A 20,552-nucleotide genomic window follows, 5' to 3' on the forward strand; every position below is an offset into this window, starting at 1 on the left:
TGATTGTGAATACAGGAATACGGGACATTTTTGCTTATTTTATCTACGAACACCTTATGGGGCTTTGTTTAAAAAACTACAGCATAAACTTCTCTTTAAAAAAAAAAATGAAATGGTTTGAGAGAGGGTGACAAGATCGGAGATGGTGAAACAGAGGACACGTATGGGGGGGTTGTATGCTTAGCTGAACCTATGTGTGCTTTTAGGTCCTTTACACCTTTATTTGCTATACAAAACGTGAATTTCTTTTTTAATTCCTCCGAGAACTTTTTACGTTTCGGTATAGCTGTGAGATGAGGGTAGGTACATGAGCTTTGCTTGACGTAAACAAGGACTACTGACGTGCAGACTGACCAATTAAATATTTACAGAGAAGGTCATCAACCAATAACGGTAGCTCCACAGTCAGACCGTCCAATCAGAAGAATTTAAGCTACTTCACCACGCCCCCTTCTCACTCAAGCTTACCAATCGGAGTAGGGGAGGGCGGGGCTAGTTTGAACGAAACTTCTCGAAGTTCTATGTAAGCTCTAGAAAAACAAAATCCCGGACGTTTGTGAAATTCCGCTTGGACATTTTTTTTAAGTCTAAAAAAGAGGACATGTCCGGGTAAAAGGACGTCTGGTCACCCTATTTAAGACCTCTTGAAGGAAAGTATAATTATTATATATATATAAAAAAGTATAATTCCTCTCTAGGCTGCTTTTTTGAGGGGTTAAATCCAAGTAAAAACTCCTGTATGTCAACCATTAGCAAAACAGTTAGCAACGTAACATTGATCAAAGCTGAATGTTGGTTAAATTGATTGCAGAAATCAACATTAAATCAATGTATAATATTGAAAATCACATTGCTTGTGTATAGAAAATTAGTTGTTAGCAAGTTTTTCTCTTGAAACAGCAATTTATTATTTTATTTTGTTCTCCCCTTTTGGGTAATATATTTTCAGGATACTGAGGGCAGATTTAATCTTGTTTTAATGGGATGAATTTGTTGAAATATATTTATTATCAAATGTATTTATTATTTCAGTCCTTCATAGAAAAGCCAGTGTATGTTCAGTATAAATCAGCATAGTTCAGCACACAAGAATATGTACTTTGAAGTTTGTTAATTCCACCCAGCAGTAATGAAGCACACTAGGGTTTCAGGAGCTGACTCCAACCTGCAATCCATCCAACCAGAGTTGACGCCTCAATTCCAATCCAATTTAACAAAGCTAATTATCCTTTCAGTGTTAACCAAGAATTTGTGGAAGACCCTCTCCAAAGGCAAACATTTTAGTTTGAGGACAGGAAGTCTAAAACATAGCAGGATTAGCAAGTGCCTTTTGGAGGAGAGAAGGATGGTGCACAGAAGGAGGAGCTGAATGTGAGAAAATGGAGAAAGAGGGAGACGGAAAATGCAGAAACAGAAAGACGGAGCAGCAGAAGAGAGATGAATGAACAGTGCCATAGTTGAGCAAAGGGGAGACAGAAAGACAGATGCAGATGAAGCAGAAGCTGAATGAGAAGGAGCAGCATATGAAAATGATTACTCTAAAGGACAAGAAAATGGAGACAAAGACTGTTGCATATGGAGCAGAAACAACAGACGAAGGTGAGAGAAGAAAGACTGAAAGTGAAAACTGAAGAGGGGGAGCATCAGACAATTGTGGTGTAAGAATGGAAGGAGAAGAGAAAGCTTTGAGGAATGGTGGAAGTTGGAGAAGAGTCTGATAAAAGTAGACGAGATATTAATGAGAGACCTGAGAGGCATTCATCCAGAACATGAGGAGCATGGAGAAAGAGAGGATAAATTGACTATTCTGTAGACAATTTCACACATTCACCCAGTCACTCAAACCTGTGGAAAAATTTCACACCAGTTTACTCCATATACACTGTGTTTTTTCTTTCCCACAAACCAACAAACACATGCTGTTTGTTCAGCACAGCATTCAAAAGATGAATGTGAGTGACTTGAGTTGGTAAAATGGCAAGCGAGAATTTATCTATCACTGCATTCATATGACTTCCATCAAGGAAAACGCACTGCAAAAGCACTGCAACAGTCAGTTTTGTTCCTGGGAATAATATTGTTTCTAAAAGTATGTGAGAGTTTTAGTTTAGATTTAAAAATTGTGATTTCAATTTTAACGATCATGAACATAGCATATTGATACGTAACTTTTTAGGGCTTTTATATTTCTGGAACAACAAATTACTTTTTTAAAACTGCATAAGTTACAGTAAAATGACAATAGAGTGGGAGGATATTTGAACTCCTTTGTCCTTAAAATAATAAAGGGTTTAAACAATGTGACACTTACCTTCCTACTGGGTGATCCATATCATTCTGAGTGCATGACTTTCTGTATCCCAATTAGTTATAGAAATGCGAGTATTAGTAGATGCTTAGTTCCTTTATGTAGCATGTAGCCTGCTGTTCCTTACAGATTGTTGTCATTTATAGTTAGTGCAATTTCCAGTGAGGGGCGCTTTGTTAAAAGTGGTTCATGCACTGATTAGTGTCTGGCAGGAGGACAGAGCAGTCATTGGCAGCTGCCACTGACGGTAACGACGCCTGCCACAGGCTATGAGCCAACACCTGAGAACAAGGAGTCCCCAATTACCATGAGGTATGTAATATAATCACTGCAGCCACAGTCCAAATTCCTTTGTGTCACAGGAAAAAACATCATTTTTTTTTTAAAACCCAAATTTCTACCCAATTTAGTCACTGCTAGTTCCACCCTTCTTTTAAGACTCCCCGAATCTCGCAATGCCTCACATTTACGTTATTGAAACACCACCAGGTGATTGTTTCATGTCTTAAATCTTTTGTATCAATGAAGTAGCTTGTTATTGTAAAATGGAAAGAATTCTGGCAAAAATGTGGGTTAATTTAGCTCTATGTGGATATAAGGAGAGTTTTCCCACTTTGAATAAATGCAACATTAAAAATCAAAGGAGGTTTTAGTTCCCTCTCTAAAGTGAATGCATATGTATTATCATTCATGTAACATTCATCACCTGCTGCCTATGTTCTCTTACTGTAACTTGTATTGACCCACTACTGCAGCATAGAACCAGGAATGGTCAGCATGGTCCCCTATTCTTGCTTGCAGTAAGTACCTACCAAATTAATTTAGCAAGTAATGCAAATAAATTTGTTTGTATGTTTGCTTATTTGTTTATATCAACACACAAACATTATTCTTGGAGGAAGAATATATGTGCCTTATACAATAGGGACAACAATCAGTGGCACCTTAACGGGAATAATTTCAGAAAACTTGAAATCACTACTTCATGGATTGGATCACAACTTCAGCCCTGTTGCTGGCTTACATTTCCCCTCTCTATTTTTTTCGTTTCTGATAAAACAGGCCTCTGGGGCCAAGCGCCAATCATCTGCCCACAGCACAAGTGCCTTATTCACAGGGAAGCAGACTAACATAATGAATATTCATCCATTTCACAGAGCACTCCAGAGGGTGTTTGTATTGGTTGGCATGGTGGTCAGTCTGCGCAAGCGTATCTTCTTGACCAATCGGCCAGAGAATTTTGAGGCTGCCCTGCAATGAATATTCATGCATGCAGCAGCTGGAGGGGATGCTGAGGCTACTGTGATATTCTGGTTGAGACATTTCTGTACGTATGCATTACTTAAGCGTTGCTTTAGCATTAGCAGTTCTGTGCTGGAACATGCTGACAATTCTTTTTGATTGACAGGTCTGAGCCACTGCACACTGAAAGATGGAGAAGTGGGATCCAAGTTAGTTATGCAATCAGATTCATTTAGACAAAAAAAAAGAGCAACTCTTGCCATACTCACTTCTTTAATTTCCTGTCTGGCTAAAAAAGATTTCACACTTACAATGTGTCAAAAAATGTGTTCCTCTACATTCCCTCTCCTTCTGGCATCTCCCTGTGGCAGATTCAATGGCATCATTCTGTGTCTTTATCACCGTCTATTTCATTACTTTCTTTACTCTTGTAGTTTTGTTTTGTGTAGGACTAAAGAGGCCCACACTTTCTTGTCCGCTCTTCCATGTCACTACCACATTTTAACACTCCTAATGTCCCACAGTGTATAAAATTAAAATGATTTATTCTAAATAATTTCTCACTCATAGTTCACTGAAACACAAAGTGTAGATACACAATTTTAATCCATATTTGTACTTGTACATACAGTAGATATTTTATATGATTTAAATGATACCAACCAAGTTGTGGCTCAATTGGTGAAGGCTATTAATAGCATTGGTAGATCATATCTGTAAGGGAAGTTGAAAGTGTGGAGTCTGCAGTTTGGCTTACTGCCTTGTATTAGATGGCCATTGACAGTGTATGACATTTTGATCACAGAAGTATAGAGTATGGAAAGGTTTATGAATAAGGCCATAAGGAAGTGGCTAGGGGTGCCACAGCGTTTAAGTAGTGCGGCATGCTATGTGAGATGGGTACTGGAGCTACCACTCACAAGTTTAGTTGAGGAATTTAAATGTGCAAAGGTGAGTCGCGAGATGATTTTTTCAGGATCAAAGGATGCAGTGGTTAAAGCAGCAGCGCCAGTCACAAAAGCAGGAAGGAAGTGGATCCCACAAGTAGCAGTGCAGGTAGCCAGGAGCTCATTAGAGTTAAGGGATGTGATTGGCCAAGTGCAATGCGGAAAAGTGGGCCTTGGGTAAGGTGATTCATGAAAAGATTTTGTAAGGCCACATCACCAGAGAGAAGGCAAATGATGACTAGATTTATTAGTGATTAGTGAAGAGGTGGCATGGTGCGCAACAGCAGTGTCACAGGCAAAACAAGACCAGTGGCTTCAGTGGGAGAATCTAGAGAAGCGGAACAGCATTTGGCAAGAATTGTGGGCGATGGAGGCAAGTCATATTTTTTTGATTGGAGCAACTTATGTCCTTACAACTCCACAAAATCTTGGACAGTGGGTAAGTGAAGACCCTTGTGGATTATGTACAGGGGTTGGCACACTGAAGCATATTCTATTAGCTTGTAAGGTTAGTTTGTCACAGGGTCGGTATACATTAAGACATAATCAGGAGCTAAGGGTTTTAGCATGTTTGTTGGACAGCACATGCTTAGAGGTAAATGCATTAATGAGTGGTTGTAGTAATAAAGTGATTAAGTTTGTGTGTGAGGGTGAACATATTCGAGAATGTGCACAGGCAATAAATATTGGTAGATGGGTTGAAGCATGAGATTGGAAATTATTGGTGGTCGTAGGTAAAAAAAAACTGCAGGTCGCAGAGTGCATTGTATTAACTACACTAATGTCAGGTATGGTGCTGTACTCTGAAGGTAAATAGATTTATTTCAGTTTATTTCAGAGTTAACAGTTCCATATGAGGATGTAGTAGATGAAGCATTCAAAAGGAAGAAGCTGAAGTACGCTGACTTGGCAGCAGAGGTGAGGGAACGTGGGTGGCAGGCACATGTTAGACCGGTGGTGATAGGTGTTAGGGGATTTGTAGCCAAATCTGCCACATCCCTCCTAGTGCAGTTTGGTATCAGGGGCCGGTATTAAGGGCAGATATGAAGGAGTTATCAGAAACAGATGAAAGGTCTAATCAGTAGGGGAACACAGACTAGTTGGGGAAATGCACTGTAGAGGTGCTGTTATGTTGACTTGTGATGTAGCATGTAAATATCACATGGAACTGGTGGCACTGAGCATGCTTTAGCGGTGCCAGTGGGGCTAGGTACAGGCTTAGTCACCAGGAAGGCCAGTGTGGATTTACGGTTGTTGATGGTTAAGGGTAAGGTAGGACTGTAAACCTGGCTTGGAAGGGGGAAGGTCTGGGATGCCAGACTTCACTGTTGAGTCTTCTGGAGGTGTCGTGGGTTTAATTCAGCGAAACACTGATGAGGGGAGGTGCCTACCTGATGACCCCTGTGAAGAGCTAGTGATACAGTGGATGGTTTGAGTACTCATGATGGGCTCAACGAGTAACCGTTGATGTTAATGGTAGCTGGTTGCTGATCGGATCATAAACAGCCTCAGCAATCTTAGGGTGTAGAAATGGTGTGGCTGCCAGTAGGAAGAGAGTGGGGTGACGCTCTAATGGATTGGGATAGGATATTTTACATCTTATCTCATGTATGTTTTTAAACATAAAGGTTTGGGTTATTGTTACATTTTAACATTTACGTCTTTTTCACAATTTCTTAATTTGTATGTTTTTTGTTAATTTTTTTTTTTTTTTTTTAAAGTGTGAACACTTCTTTCTTGAAGTTCAATATAATTGGCTTCAGTTCACCAAACACAAAGCAATTTAGTTCTGTGGCTGCTCTTCTGGAAGGATGTTGGTAGGGGAAATTAGGTAGTTTAATGTACTGGATGACATGACTACCTTCAACTGATCAAGTCAACTTCACGTTTTATTTAATAAGAGTCGTTCATTCTGGAATAAATAGGTTTATGCTTATACAAGCTTTTTTACAGTGAATGTAACAAAGGAGCTTGAACTGTTGCAGAAGTACATTTGAGATGTAAATCTTTGTTTATCCATGTGTTTTAAAGGTTGGTTTATTTGGTATACTGAAAGGAGACAAGTTTTTTCCATTTATATGCAACATGAGACACAAATATTCAAAATCAAACTATTCGTGTCAGCCTTAGATTTAAAAAAGTGTTATGTTAGAACAATCCTAAAAATCTTTCTGCTCTCAGCTGTTGTGTGGGAATTAAATGCTACATTGGTCGATTGGAACTTGATCATAAAATTTGAAAAATAGGTGAAATATTCTGTTAAGAAATATAAACAGAGTCGTAAAACAATCAATTCTGACTAAAAATTAGTAAGGCAATGTTCAGGATTTTTATAAAATTCTCAGGATGCTTGATCACCGTTTGCTAGGTCTCTAATCTGTTTTTGTAAAAATTAGTAAAAAATTAATATATAAATAAAAAAACACAAGAAGTCTTTGTCTGGTATACTAAGTGCTCTCACTCTCGCTCTCTCAGGGGAAAGGCATCTGGAGGTTACAAATGAGTTTCTGTGGTAATTCAAACAGTGAATAAAAACTTCCTGACAAGTTAGAGTTCAGCCATGTACCAACACCCTTACTTTTATTCTCTTAATCATGTTGTTGCACATTTAAAATACTGAGCTTCTGAATGTAAACAAACCAGAGAGAAAAGCATCCCCTTTAAGGACCCCTCCCTGGTATGTTAAAGGTGCATTTCAGTACAGCATACTCTCCCAGCATGTTTTTTTTTTCTTTCCTCTCTCAGAAGAAAAGGCATGTTTTTACATGCTCCACTCTTTATGGTAGTGCACACATACGCACTCTGTAATATGTGAAGTGTACTGGCTGCACAGTTTGTTTGTACATTCTGTCTGAGCTCACTGGAACGAAGAGTAATTTATGACTTTGAGCTCTGGGTAACCCTCCTCCGAGGGAGAGTACGGAAATCGGATGAGAGTGTGTCGCTCATATCATAATGAAGACATTTGGATGCATGGTTGGCATTTTGAGACTGGACTGGCATTTTGAGACTCTTCATGCATCCATGCCTGAGGCAAAGCTATCAGAGCGTTAGATTTCATGATAATACCATACTCTCACTTCCAAGCCATATGGGACACAATAGCTAATTACTCGTTTTCCAGACACAAGCCACTTTTTGTCTGTGAAAACAAAAGACAAACTCCACTGGCCATCATTTGAGGAAACATTTTTAAAGAGGTTTTTTGGTAACTTCTTTGTTTTCTTTGTGTTTTTCTGTAAATTCTTTCTGTAAAAAGTGAAGGAAAATTAAATTAAGCAATTATTCTTAGATTATACTTAGAAATTGAAGTAGTCTAGATCTGGAGGAAGTTTCTTTTATTACACTTAGTCTTGTAACTATACTTAAAAGAATATTCAAATTCCATTTGGGCTCATATTGGGTTGATTTAGATGTCTTTTATGGCAATTTAAAGAAACCTCACTTAATGAGACTTCTTGGAATTCGAGTGTTTTACTGAATTTTATTTGTGAACCCTGTTTGTGGATAAGCTACATTTCAGAGTAAATGGTCCTGAATCCCAAACGCTGAATATCAATTATACATTTTTTTTTTGGCTTAGTTCTGGGTGTCATTTAAAACTCTAGTAGGTCCAATTATATGGGTTTCTTTCTCTGGCTCCATCAGCAATGCATTTTTAATGAGGGATAGTGTTGGTTGCTGAATATTTAAATGGGTTCCCCTGCTCTGCTATTGTTCTCCTCGGGTGAGACACATTGCCGGTGTGGGACTGACCCCTCTGGCGTTGTCACAAGGCGACAGCGACCAAACAAAGCGGCCTGCCACTGAGGATGATATCACCGTTTTACCCCATCCCCCAGACTGTGTGTGTGCGTGTGGTGTAAGTTTGTGGGTGCATGTGGAGTGTGCATGCGTTTGACAGTCATTAGACTCACCAATGATTCATGGGAGCTGTTTGAGAGCAGCCACCCATAGAGACAAATGATGTGGTCATGAAATGACATGTGTTTGTTGTGTGAACACAGATGTTCTTATGCTCTTAGTTACTTATCCAAAATGCCACACTGACACAGGAAAAAAAAAAAACACGTTAACACGTTCCACTTTATCTCAAAATTCTTTGCCGTCTACAATCACAAGTCAATCTTAAATTCTGAAATGAAAACTGGTATATTTTTGGCATTGTATTTGATTCACAACACATTATTTTATGTGATTTATTGAATTGCTTTTTTAAATTTTTGATCAAAGTGTAGTGACTTTGAAAACGTCTCTCTATTTTGGATTTCATCATCATACATCAGTTGGTGGGGGAAATAACAGGAAATATTAATATCATGTTTCACCTCTTCCTCCAGCCATCCACACTTATCATCATTTATGCGTCTCTTGCCTTTCTGTGATAAAATGATAGACCTTTTAAAATGTTTGAGATTTGCACAGCTGTTTGTTTTCATCCAACATTTAGACGTTTATCATTACAAACATTACATAGATTTACTGTTTTCAGTTGTAAAACACAGCATTCTTCATACAACATCTTTAATGCTAATGTACGGATTCAGCAAAAACACTAAGCTCATTTATTTTATTTGGAAATACATTGTGGTATGAGGAAAAAGAGTTTAAATGTCTGATTCTCTTTGTCTTTATGATAATCATATCATTTTAACTATAATTAAATTCTGTAGCCACTGAAGACTAGTCTCCATTTGGTGTTTGGCCAAAATGTATTTGACTGATGTGTCTGTAGACAAGTCTGTCTGCCTTTAAATGTGTAGATCCCATATGGATTCAGGTCTTACCTAATATAGACTATATTAAGACATCAATCAGGCATTCAATTAGTGATGACACCTCTCAAAAGACACTGAGCTAAATTATGTGATATGCCCCAGGTTGACAGTGAAACATAATTCAGTTTAAGTGCTTTTTTGGTGATAATGTCCAAGGGTGAAGAGATGCTGTTACTGTCTTATTCTGGGATGTGGAGGAGAGTGATGTTTCTGTCTAGTGAGCCGTTTCCCTGCGTGGTGTTTATGATGCATTCGGCTGAGCATGCGTGGGTGTCAGAGATGGGGTTGAGAGCTCTATACATCACAGCGATGCAAGCTGTGTCTGTTTGAAGAGTTAAAGATAATCTGCTTATGTGCGGAACCGCTCCATACTCATTCTCTCTCTCTCTCTCTCTCTCTCTCTCAGTAGACAAGTGTAGACATCACATACAGAGTACTGAACACAGAGCACTGACTGCAGACTATAACCCAAACAGTTTTGCAATGATTATGTCTATGTATGTTTTTGGCTATGCACATTTAAACTCTATGCTAAAATTTGCACTGGCAGCTTAGCAACCAGCGAATAACCGTCTATATACAGCATTGTAGTGTACAGAAATTTGGAGCAATTTTCTGTAATTCAGTAGCATTAAAATCAGGTCCCATCACTGGATATTTATCTTGGACTTGGACCAACTTCAACTTCACTCTAAAGATACACTAGCTACAGCCCGCACCAAAGCAACCAATCGCTCTGCTTTTTAAATGAAGAGCAAGAGAATCAAAGGCAAGATCAAAACAAAATTACCCAGTGTATAATATATTACTATTTTCATTTTTCATTCTTTTAGTTTTTATATTCCCAAATATTTTGGAAAATGAAAGAGACCCAACTGGCACACTTGGTATACCTATTAAACAACTGCATATAGTAGCAGAAAATCAGTAGCAGACAGCCCTAAAGGAGCTGCCACGTAATGAAAACTGCACTAGAAGCAAACCTCTCATCAGCACCAAAGCCAAAAAAGGCCTGATGATAAAGTGCAGAAAAGAATCGGGATGGGAAGTAGGGCTTTGTTAAGTCGGCCTAGTACTTATGCTCACCAAAAATAGGGGGTGTGGACTCCAAAACAGTGTCATTCCAAAACAGTGAAACATAAATTTACTCAGTCCCATAAAATGAAATGAAATTTAAAAAGACCATGTTCTAGTTCATATTTGAATCCTGGTTGTTTGAGTATGCTACAGAAATAGCAGTTCTGAATGTGGCAATAATGTACTCTATGCACAAGGAGATCATATGCAAAATTCGCAAGTGTGTCATGTGCTTGTTTGTGTGTTTTGTGGAGGCTGGCATGGCCCATAAGAACGGCATTGTGACGGCACGGACTGGGGTGTTTGTGCTGAAGACGGACTTACTTAATGAGTCATCACAGATGTGTACTCTGGCCCTGTCACTCCGGGGGCAGTGTGTTACACTCTTGAGGTCATTTGTCATCTGTGTGTGCGCTTGTGTGTGTATATGTGTGTATGGAGTGGATTCTCTTTAGCTGTGCACACACATCTCCAAGAGTCACATTCAATACAACCACAGATAAGGTTACGCAATTGTCAAGACAACAGCTCGATGATGTGTAAAGGCCATTCTTCCCTGTGTCTTGCTTGCTTTCCTTTTGTTGCAGATTACATAAAGATCTACACAATCACAACACTTGAACCAAACTGAAACCACAGTACGTTATCAAATAACATTTTTGAATATTACTTTATTTTGATAGTGGACCTGAATAACACAGCTGCTTCAGACGCTGTCATGGGCAGAGTTGTTGTCTGGCCCTGTTTGGCTGGCCTCAGGAGACATAAATTCTTAATAAAACCCACCTCAGCAGTATTCTGTTGGTTGGTCCTGCAATGGTACGTGGCAAAGACACCAAATACTATAATCTGAAAGATATTTGAAGTTCATTACACATCCATAGTCCAAAAAACAAGAAGAAAACAATTTATTAGTAACGTGAATGGTTAAAAAAGTGAGACAACTGTGTAGAATAAAGTGGGGATATGGCAGATTTACTGCTGACCAGCAAATAAAAATGGCATGGTTTAAAATTAAAGATAAACTTGAATAGTTTATTTTTCAATTAGAAAAATAGGTTTAACGGGTGTTTGTTTGTTCCATTAAATATATCTGTTAAAACATAAAGGATGCATTAGCAGGGTTGTTCAGGACTAGGGTTTGAGAGAAAAAAACTATATACGTACATTTTTAATTAATTTTAATTATTATAATCCAACTTTTAAGTACACCATAATTAATGATATTGTTATTAATATATTAATGAAATTTTAAATAAATTACATATGTAGAGTGTGTTTACAATTTTGTGTACTTTATGGGAAATTTACTACATTTCATGAGACAGAAAAAGAAGCAAATGAGTTCATCCATTCATTATCTGTAAGCCTTATCCAGTTCAGGGTCGCGGTGGGTCCAGAACCTACCTGGAATCATTGGGTGCAAGGCGGGAATACACCCTGGAGGGGGCGCCAGTCCTTCAAAGGGCAGCACACACTCACACCTACGGACACTTTTGAGTCACCAATCCACCTACCAACGTGTGTTTTTGGACTGTGGGAGGAAACCAGAGCACCTGGAGGAAACCCACACAGACACAGAGAGAGCACACCACTCCTCACAGACAGTCACCCGGAGGAAACCCACACAGACACGTGGAGAACACACCAACTCCTCAGACAGTCACCCAGAGGAAACCCACACAGACACAGGGAGAACACACCACACTCCTCACACACAATCACCCGGAGCGGGACTTGAAACCACAACCTCCAGGTCCCTGGAGCTGTGTGACTGCGACACTAACCTGCTGCGCCACCCTGCCACCCCAAATGAGTTCAGCCAGTCAGATTTTCCACCAGAAATGTTTTTTGATTGGATTCATTAGTTAGGAGGTGCATATTGAAATTTTACCATTTCATTTAAAAATTTTAGCTTCAGTAGATTTCCCAGTGTTAAACATGACCCTATCCATGTTCTGACTGAAAAAAAGCACCTTGTATTGACAATTGGAATTTGCTAGCAGAACATCCATATTTCAATGAGGCATCAGGGTTACATAGCTTTTAAAAAGTTGGGAAGCCAAGAAAAAAAGCATTCTTTTCTTCCATGCAATGAAGAAGAGGGCTCCTTGTACCTTTTACCCCTCATTTTACTCTTTATTTGATTTGTTTTCAGTTTCCTAGTAGTTACAATACTGCTAATAACTGTAAAGTCAAAGTGCAGCATTGTCCTAAAGAAGAAAAAAAACGCTCTTCTGAGGCTGGCAGAAAAGTGATGATAGGAGGATTCAGAGGTTAGATTAACGATTTCCATCAGAATATGTTAGAAAATGGAATTCATTCATAGGAGAAGTGGTTGCTGTGGCGAGGGTGAGAGTGAGTGCATATGTCTTCTTTTTGACAGTGAGAGTGTTGAAAACATGACCACACAACGGTCTTATTTTAGCGCTGTTACCAGAAGTCGGCCGCGGGGTCGGGGTGCTATGCAACACCTTCCTGCGTCACGGATTCACTCTCAAACATTATTTCCATGGCAACAGTGGGGGATTCTCAGAGAAATAAGCCTAAATTTATAACATAACACTTCTTCCTTTGGGTATGGCTTCTAATGTGACTGTGCAGGGGAAACTCCCGCGCGCATTTGTTGAAATGTTAGTATAATGTCATAATTTACACTGTGTCTGAAAACCTCTTCCTTTATCACTCTGTATTCAATTGTTTGTGAAATGTAATAAACATCAATTGAATAGCCTTTCCATGGGTAATTTATTGGCCTGCAAAGCTGATGGAGTTTCCCATAGGTGTGGGTTTGCCAACACTATTAGGGTGGCCCTAGATACTATACTTCAAGAGAATGTACTGAATGTAGTCATTAGTTTTTTTTAATAAAAAAATAAATAAAAATAAGGGCGGCACGGTGGTGCAGCAGGTAGTGTCGTAGTCACACAGCTACAGGGACCTGGAGGTTGTGGGTTCAATTCCCGCTCCGGGTGACTGTCTGTGAGGAGTGTGGTGTGTTCTCCCCGTGTCCACATGGGTTTCCTCTGGTTGACTGTCTGTGAGGAGTGTGGTGTGTTCTCTCTGTGTCTGCGTGGGTTTCCTCCGGGTGACTGTCTGTGAGGAGTTGGTGTGTTCTCCCTGTGTCCGCGTGGGTCTCCTCCGGGTGACTGTCTGTGGGGAGTTGGTGTGTTCTCAAAAGTGTCCGTAGGTGTGAGTGAATGTGTGACTATGTGTGTTGCCCTGTGAAGGACTGGCGCCCCCTCCAGGGAGTATTCCCGCTTTGCGCCCAATGATTCCAGGTAGGCTCTGGACCCACCTTGACCCTGAACTGGATAAGCGCTTACAGATAATGAATGAATGAATGCAAATAAATCAATATTTGCCTGTAGAATAAAACTGCAATTTAAACTCCTTCCAAAAACATGTTGGTATAGGCAGCAGGGACCTAATTATGAAATAAATGCTGCATCAGTAAGAGATATTAAATACAAGCACTTTAGCTAAATTAGCCTGCTCCTGTACAGCTTTTTTGTGTTTTTAAATCACATGCAGTTCCTATTCACCCTACATTTCATGTCAACTATTCTGACATTATTCAGTAAGCTTTTGAGAAAGGAATAAACTGCCTTATCCCTAGCCGTGCAAGCCAGATTTCTACCTGTTCTGTCACTTCACTTACACTGACAGGACGCTTGTACTGATATTAAAAAGCAACAAAACAACAGACCATGACATGTACTGGAGGCAGTCTTCAAAACAAGTTAGAACAACAAATTATTGCTCAAGAAATTGGGAAGCATCTATGACAGTCTGCCATTTTTAACTTGCACAGTCACATTAAACTGAGTGTGAAACCCTGTAACCCAGGGTGTGTACCTGCCTTGCCCCTAATCAGAATGAAGCAGTTATAGAAGATGAATGAATGAACGAAGGGTTGCAGTTTGCAGTAAAAATACATTTGGAGATAAATGTTTTTAGAGAAATGCAACTATAAGCTAGTCCTCTATGAGGTGTATGTAAAATTAAGGGTTTTATACTTTTTTACTCTGTTTCTGAGGAAACGAATGGATGCTAAAATGTGGCCCAACAGTAACTACTGTGTTACTGCTTACTGTTGCACAATTAATAGGCAAATTAAACCTTAGCCTTTTCATGGGTCTTACATCTTGCATGCATAGGGCTCTTTGGTTATGTCTCCCATCTGGACCACTTGGACATAATTACAGGTCTCACAGAAAGCTGACCCAATCTCATTACAAGAGGTGGGTGCCAGTGAAGCCTGAACTGTTACTTAATTAAAACTACTGACATTCAGTGAAGAAACACCTCAAGACACAGAGCAGAAGAAGAAAATGAAGTTAAAAACAATTCCCCCTAGAAATGTAGTGGAAGTTCCTAGCACACACAGAAAATATAAACACAGAGATTTAAGTTTATTTGTGATGTAACTCTTCTTGACACACTTTGGCCTATCAAAATTGAGAGAGGTAGTCTGAGATAACCCAAATGTTGTTGACAAGTGCATACAAATAATATAGCCATATTAGCAGGTAGCAGCATTAGTTTATAATTATTTCCCAGTAAACAAGAAACGTCCCTGGACGTTCAAATTAGGTCTAAAAGTAGTCTGTCCGTCAAGGACATATTTTAAACGTCAATGGACGTCCAAATTCCATCTTAATAAGTTAGTTAAGTGGTGACCAATCGATAACGTCAATGGACGTCCAAAATGCGTTTTATACAAGTAATTTATTTCGGGACCAATTAATAACGTCAATGGACGTCCAAAATACGTCTAATAGTCGTCTTTTTCAATGTCTGTGTTTGGACGTCTTTTCAACCTTAAGAGGACGTTGATTAGACGGCAGTCATTACGTTATTTCAACGTTGAATCAACGGCTAAATGTTTACTGGGTTATATTTAAAAAGCAAAAGTGGTTTAGAGTAGGACGGCCCACAGTGGGCCCATACTGACATTGGATTTGGCCCATTATAATGTTACATTAACCCTATACCCTTTCACCAAACAGAAATTTACACTATATATTTAATGTATATTTTCCTGAAAAAATATTTACAGAAATACTGTAATGTTATAAGACCTTTGGTATATACATAAGAAGGGATATACATTTACTGAATGGTTTCAAAATATTTATGTTTATTAAGGGCTATTATTTAGGTCATAAACACCAGAAAAATAATACATAAATATTTATACCAATTAAATAGAAAGGAACACAGTGTCTTCTTAATTGCCAAATAGTTAAATCTTAGATATTGCTGGGCAACTATCTTACTCTTTCCTCGATATGACAGCATTGCACTAGTCATCTTAATGTTCATCAGATATATCAGATATAACTACACCCCCCCCCCTCGCCCTCCCCACACACACACACACACCACCACCACCTACTGCTCCTGCTCTTCAGCATTAGTCATTATCACCTATTCCACCCAGAAACTAGCTAGGATTCCCCAAGCGACACAATACACAAAGGTAGGAGAGTGAGGACGGTGTGCTTCCTTCAAAATATGTGAAACCTCTCTCTGTTTTTAAATGTTGCTCAGCTGCTACAATCGGACAGCAGGAGGAAAACGCCCAGATCTGTCACTTTAGCATGCTGGTTAACACTGTGTGTGTGTGTGAAGGGGTTAGATGGGTCACCAGAGAGCAAGACTAATTGTTCTCTTTATTTTGGACACCCAGCCTTTGATGGCTGAGGTAACATCTGGGATCAAACTGTGATCATCTGGTGTTTAGCCCCTTGATTTTCTTTAAATAACTGATTGGCACTTTAAAGTGCTTATTTCCTTATAAGCTTCATCTTACTGTAAATGACACTGAGGAAGGGTAGAAATCTCAGGTCATCCAGCTCTGGAAACTCCACGTAGCACTTGGCATAGACTCTTATTTAAATATGTAAATGCATTTGCCTTTATCTAAATCACCTCGTTTCCAGGCGCTCTTGTGGACCTGCATGCCCTGTACGGTTTGTGGGTGTCTGTAATTCGTGCTGTCCGGTGGTTGTAGAGTACGGCAGCGCCAATAGCTGCAGAGGAAGGCGGCGGGTTTGAACGAGGAGGTGGAACGGATTGAACCACGCTATACTTTCCACCCGTTTTCCAGCAGGCCCCGCCTCCTGTGTGAAGATTGGTTGGTCGTTCACGTTCACAAGAAGAACGCCGGTGGCTACAGCTAGCCAATCGTAGCGCAGGACGCCAAAAAAATCAGCCAATCCGCAAACCCTCGCGCAAAAGGCGGGGGTTACCTGAAAACCGGTGGGGAAAGACAACGCTATTGAACCACCGTCGCGTTTCGAACACATTCACTCACTCACTCCGCTTACACACACCCTCCGTAGGTGTGTATTACTGAAACCCGTGAACGCAGCAGAAAGGCTCTGGACTTTTACGACCGAAGACAGCGTACGACGGTACAGGGGAAGCGACACAGAGAGAAGAAGATAAAAACGCCGCGGAACCGAGCAGATATGTATTTGTCAAACCCACCGTAGTCCGCTCTCTTCATTAGGAGGCAGACTGCGCTGAGCATCTCTGACTGCATTGAGGCCAGTGTTGCCACTGCGCCGTGTTTATCTGCCTCTACTCGCTTAATCTCTTCCCCGTGAGTGTGTTTCGGGCTTTAAACCGCGCTTTTTAGCCCAGCTGTGTTGATTAGCTCGCCCTCCGGAGCAACGCTCCTCGACGGCAATGTCCTCTGCCCGTATACCGCAACAGAAAACTGTCTGTCTCTCTCACACGACCTGAGCGACTGCAGAGGACGGCGAGACAGGGAGCGGCTGCGCTGGAGCACGTTTTAGGGGATTTTGTTTATTTTCAAAGGTGGCAGACGTTAGCTAGCTACTACAAGACCGTGGACGCCCGCGAGTCCGTTTATAGTCCTGCGGAGCCAATTTGGATATCAATATTTTAGTAATGGCTGCGTTTTCTTAACCCGACCGCGGCAGGGAGTTGTAGAGTCTATCTTTGTGTTTGAGCGCTCGGTGCTTGACTGAGGTAAAATGTAAACGCTGGCGGTTTTTCCAGAGCTCATTCGCCTTTTCAACATTAATTAGGAACGACGCAAAAATAGCCATCATCGCTGCATTCGCACCAAAATGCCGGCCGGAATGAAGCCGCTGGAAAAGTTTTTGAAGAAGCAGACCACCGCGCTCACTCGCGCCGGAGGCTTCGGGGACAAGGCGGCGGGCACGGGGGCGTCTCGACGGCGGGCGAGCCTTTCTCGTGTGGTCCCGTTCTTCAGGGAGGTGTCCCCCGAGGGCGGCCCGCCGCGGGACGTCTTCAGCCCGGAGACCGAAGAGGCGCCGTGTTGGCCGTCGGCCGCCGCAGACATCCGCAGCCCCTCGCTGTCCAGTGACGAGCAGAGCTCCGAGGCCAGTCTGGACACCAGCTGCACGCCGCTGGCCGCCGACACGCCGGAGAACCTCGCACTGGCGCTGCTGGACAGCGTGGCGGGAAAGCGCTATGGCAACTGCACCGGTAAGAGCCAAGGATGTTTCCTAGCGATGTGCTAAATTTGATTCCGCTGAAGTAGTCGGAGTAATCTTAAAATCTGCAACATGAATGAATAAATAAATAAATAATTTAAAAAAAGGAAAAGAGAAAGGAAAACAAAAGTGTGTAAATGGGTAAAAAAACCCCACATTGAAATCAGTTGAAGTTTGAAGGCAAAAGCAGTGTACGTTCAAATACAGCCAATCAGCTTCAAGGCCACAGTTATATCATCAGATGTATATTAATTGCTGTAGAATGTGAAGAAACAGGTGCTCCCATGATCAGTAATATAGTCTGAAAGTTGACACCAAGAAGACTTAAAAAAGCAGTTGTGTAGGTAAAGAACAGCTCATGGTATTAGTGACAAACACCTGGCACAGCATTTTAAAAATATATCAAACCAGCAGGTTCAGGTACAAGGTAAACATGATGAAACAAAACAGGACGGTCAACTGACTTTCAGTTAAGAGTGTAAATACGAGGCCCCTTGTGTTGATCACACCTGCACCCAGTCAAAGAAGTATGGCCTGTTTTATCAGCGAATTAACTGATAAGAAATAACAGTAGAATAAAAATCTGTATAACTAATATAACCCCAAAAACACATTTTTAACGTCATGTGGGGTCACTTGTTTTTAGTGAACAAGTCATTTGGTTCCTTGATTTAAAATAAACTAAATACATCTAAAAATCCCCCTAACATCTTTCACACTTTCACTGTTAAGATAAAGTGTCATAAACTGCAAAATAATAACTTTAAATAGAATGAAGAAGCTTCTTCCCATTGACTGGAGCTTGATTGCAAAGATAGATCATATATTAAATATTTTATGTAAATTTACAACATTTCTAATGGTCCATTTATCTGTAAAAAGAAAACAAAAACTACTATTGTGACTCTGCACTTACGTTAATGGAATGCAAAAGAAAAGGTGTTTTCCTCACAGACATGCCACGCTGCTTCCGCTTTTGTTACGTGTTAAAAGAAATTTAAGCAGATCAAAACTGCAACATGCACTAATGTCTGATACGATGCCAACTGGCCAAGAGTGCAGAAGTAGAAATGGCTCAGAGCAAAAATACTCCTCATTGCACCACTGCACTAATCCTTAGGTTACATAATAACATCAGTGTTCTTTAGCCATGACACCAGCCTGATTGGTTATGAGGAAAAATGCTTTGTGCCAGTACTGTACATTAACACTTTGCATGTTGAAGGTGAAATTAATAATTATTAATTTATGACCTAACAGGTACGATTAGCTCTGTAGAATAGCAAATGTGCATGTGCACTCTATGGACAAAAGTATTATTGAATATCAATAATAGAATTCAGATGTTCCATTGCCACAGGTGTATAAAATCCAGCACCCATCAATGCAGTTTGTTGATAACAATAGTTTGTAAAAAAAAAAATGGGTCATTCTAAAGAGCTCACTGAATTTGAGCACGGTACTGTAAAAGGATTCTACATTTGCAACAAGCAAATGTCTTCCTTACTAGATATTCCACAGCTGAGTGCGAGTGGTACTGTTGAATACTGGAAGTGCTTAGAAACCACAGAGACTCAGCCAAAAAAGTGGCAGACCATGTATAGTTGCAGAGCTGAGTCACCGACTGATGAGGTACACAGGGCTTAGAAGTCGGCCCTGAGTGAGTTCCAAACCTCCTCTGGCATTAACACCAGCCCAAAATCTGTAACTTTCATGGCTTGAGTTTCCAACGTCGAGCAGCTTCAGAAAAGCTTTACATACATCATCTAACACAATGCCAGTTGTCAGATATAGTGGTGGATATCAGACCACCCCTGGACATTGGAGCAATTAAAACATGTTCTGTGGAGTGACAAATCACTCTTCTCTATCTGGCAGTCTGGGTAAATGCCAAATGAAAGTTGCTTTCCTGGCTGCATTGTGCCAAGTGTAAAGTTTGTGGAGGAGGGATAATGACATAGGGTTACTCGCATGGGCTCCTTAGTTCCAGTGACTGGAAATCTTAATGCTTCAGCATAACAAGACATTTTGGACAATTGTACGCTTCCAGGTTTGAGGGAACATTTTGTGCAGGCCCTTTTTTGTTTCAGTTTGACTGTGCCCCTGTGCACAAAGCAAGGTTTATAAAGGCATTGTGTTAGGTTTGAAGGAATTGACTAGAACACAGAGCCCTGACCTCAAACCCATCAAACATTTGAGGTGAAATTGAACAGAGATTGCAAACTACACCCTTTTATTCAGCATCAGTGTCTGACATCACAAATGTTTTTCTGGATGACTGGACAGAAAACGCACCACACTCCAATAGCATGTAGAAAGCCTTCCCAGTGGAGTGGAAGCTGTTATAACTGCATGTGGATTTATTGTCATAGATTCTTGTAGGTATGATTGTTGGTGTCCCAATACATTTGTCAATATACTATTGTTCTACGTGGTTTTGCACCAAGTGTCCTGTGTTACCTGCTGCTTATTTATTTATTAGAGAATGTAGGCCATGGTTCTCGCTTACCAGGAAGATTGCTATTTACTAGTATGAGAAATGGCTTGTTAAGAAATGACTGTTATATTTCAAAATTACCGTGAATTCTGTCTTTTTGTGTTTGTTTAAGTAACACATAAATCATTTGTTAAGTAAACAGAGTCATTCAGAATGATCAAATATTAAATATGCCATCATAGGGACATTTCCTAAGTAAGATTTTTT

General features: G+C 40.3%; 1 protein-coding gene across 3 annotated transcripts in view; it reads left to right on the forward strand.

Moving 5' to 3' along the window:
• The first annotated feature begins 808 nt into the window (after positions 1-808).
• rapgefl1 (Rap guanine nucleotide exchange factor (GEF)-like 1) overlaps positions 809-20,552 on the forward strand; it is a 56,246-nt gene continuing 36,502 nt past the window's right edge. The window contains exons 1-4 of one of the 3 annotated variants that reach the window (XM_066642152.1): positions 809-2,620; positions 3,064-3,108; positions 3,466-3,635; positions 3,717-3,759. In XM_066642152.1, coding sequence (XP_066498249.1) covers positions 3,741-3,759 — 19 coding nt within the window. In that variant the 5' untranslated portion in view covers positions 809-2,620; positions 3,064-3,108; positions 3,466-3,635; positions 3,717-3,740. Of the gene's footprint in view, positions 2,621-3,063; positions 3,109-3,465; positions 3,636-3,716; positions 3,760-16,479; positions 17,841-20,552 lie in introns of those variants that run through there. The other 2 variants (XM_066642151.1, XM_066642150.1) reach the window with 2 other exon arrangements.

Source organism: Hoplias malabaricus, chromosome 13 (genome assembly GCF_029633855.1).
Source record: "Hoplias malabaricus isolate fHopMal1 chromosome 13, fHopMal1.hap1, whole genome shotgun sequence".
In the NCBI taxonomy this organism is placed as follows: domain Eukaryota; kingdom Metazoa; phylum Chordata; class Actinopteri; order Characiformes; family Erythrinidae; genus Hoplias; species Hoplias malabaricus.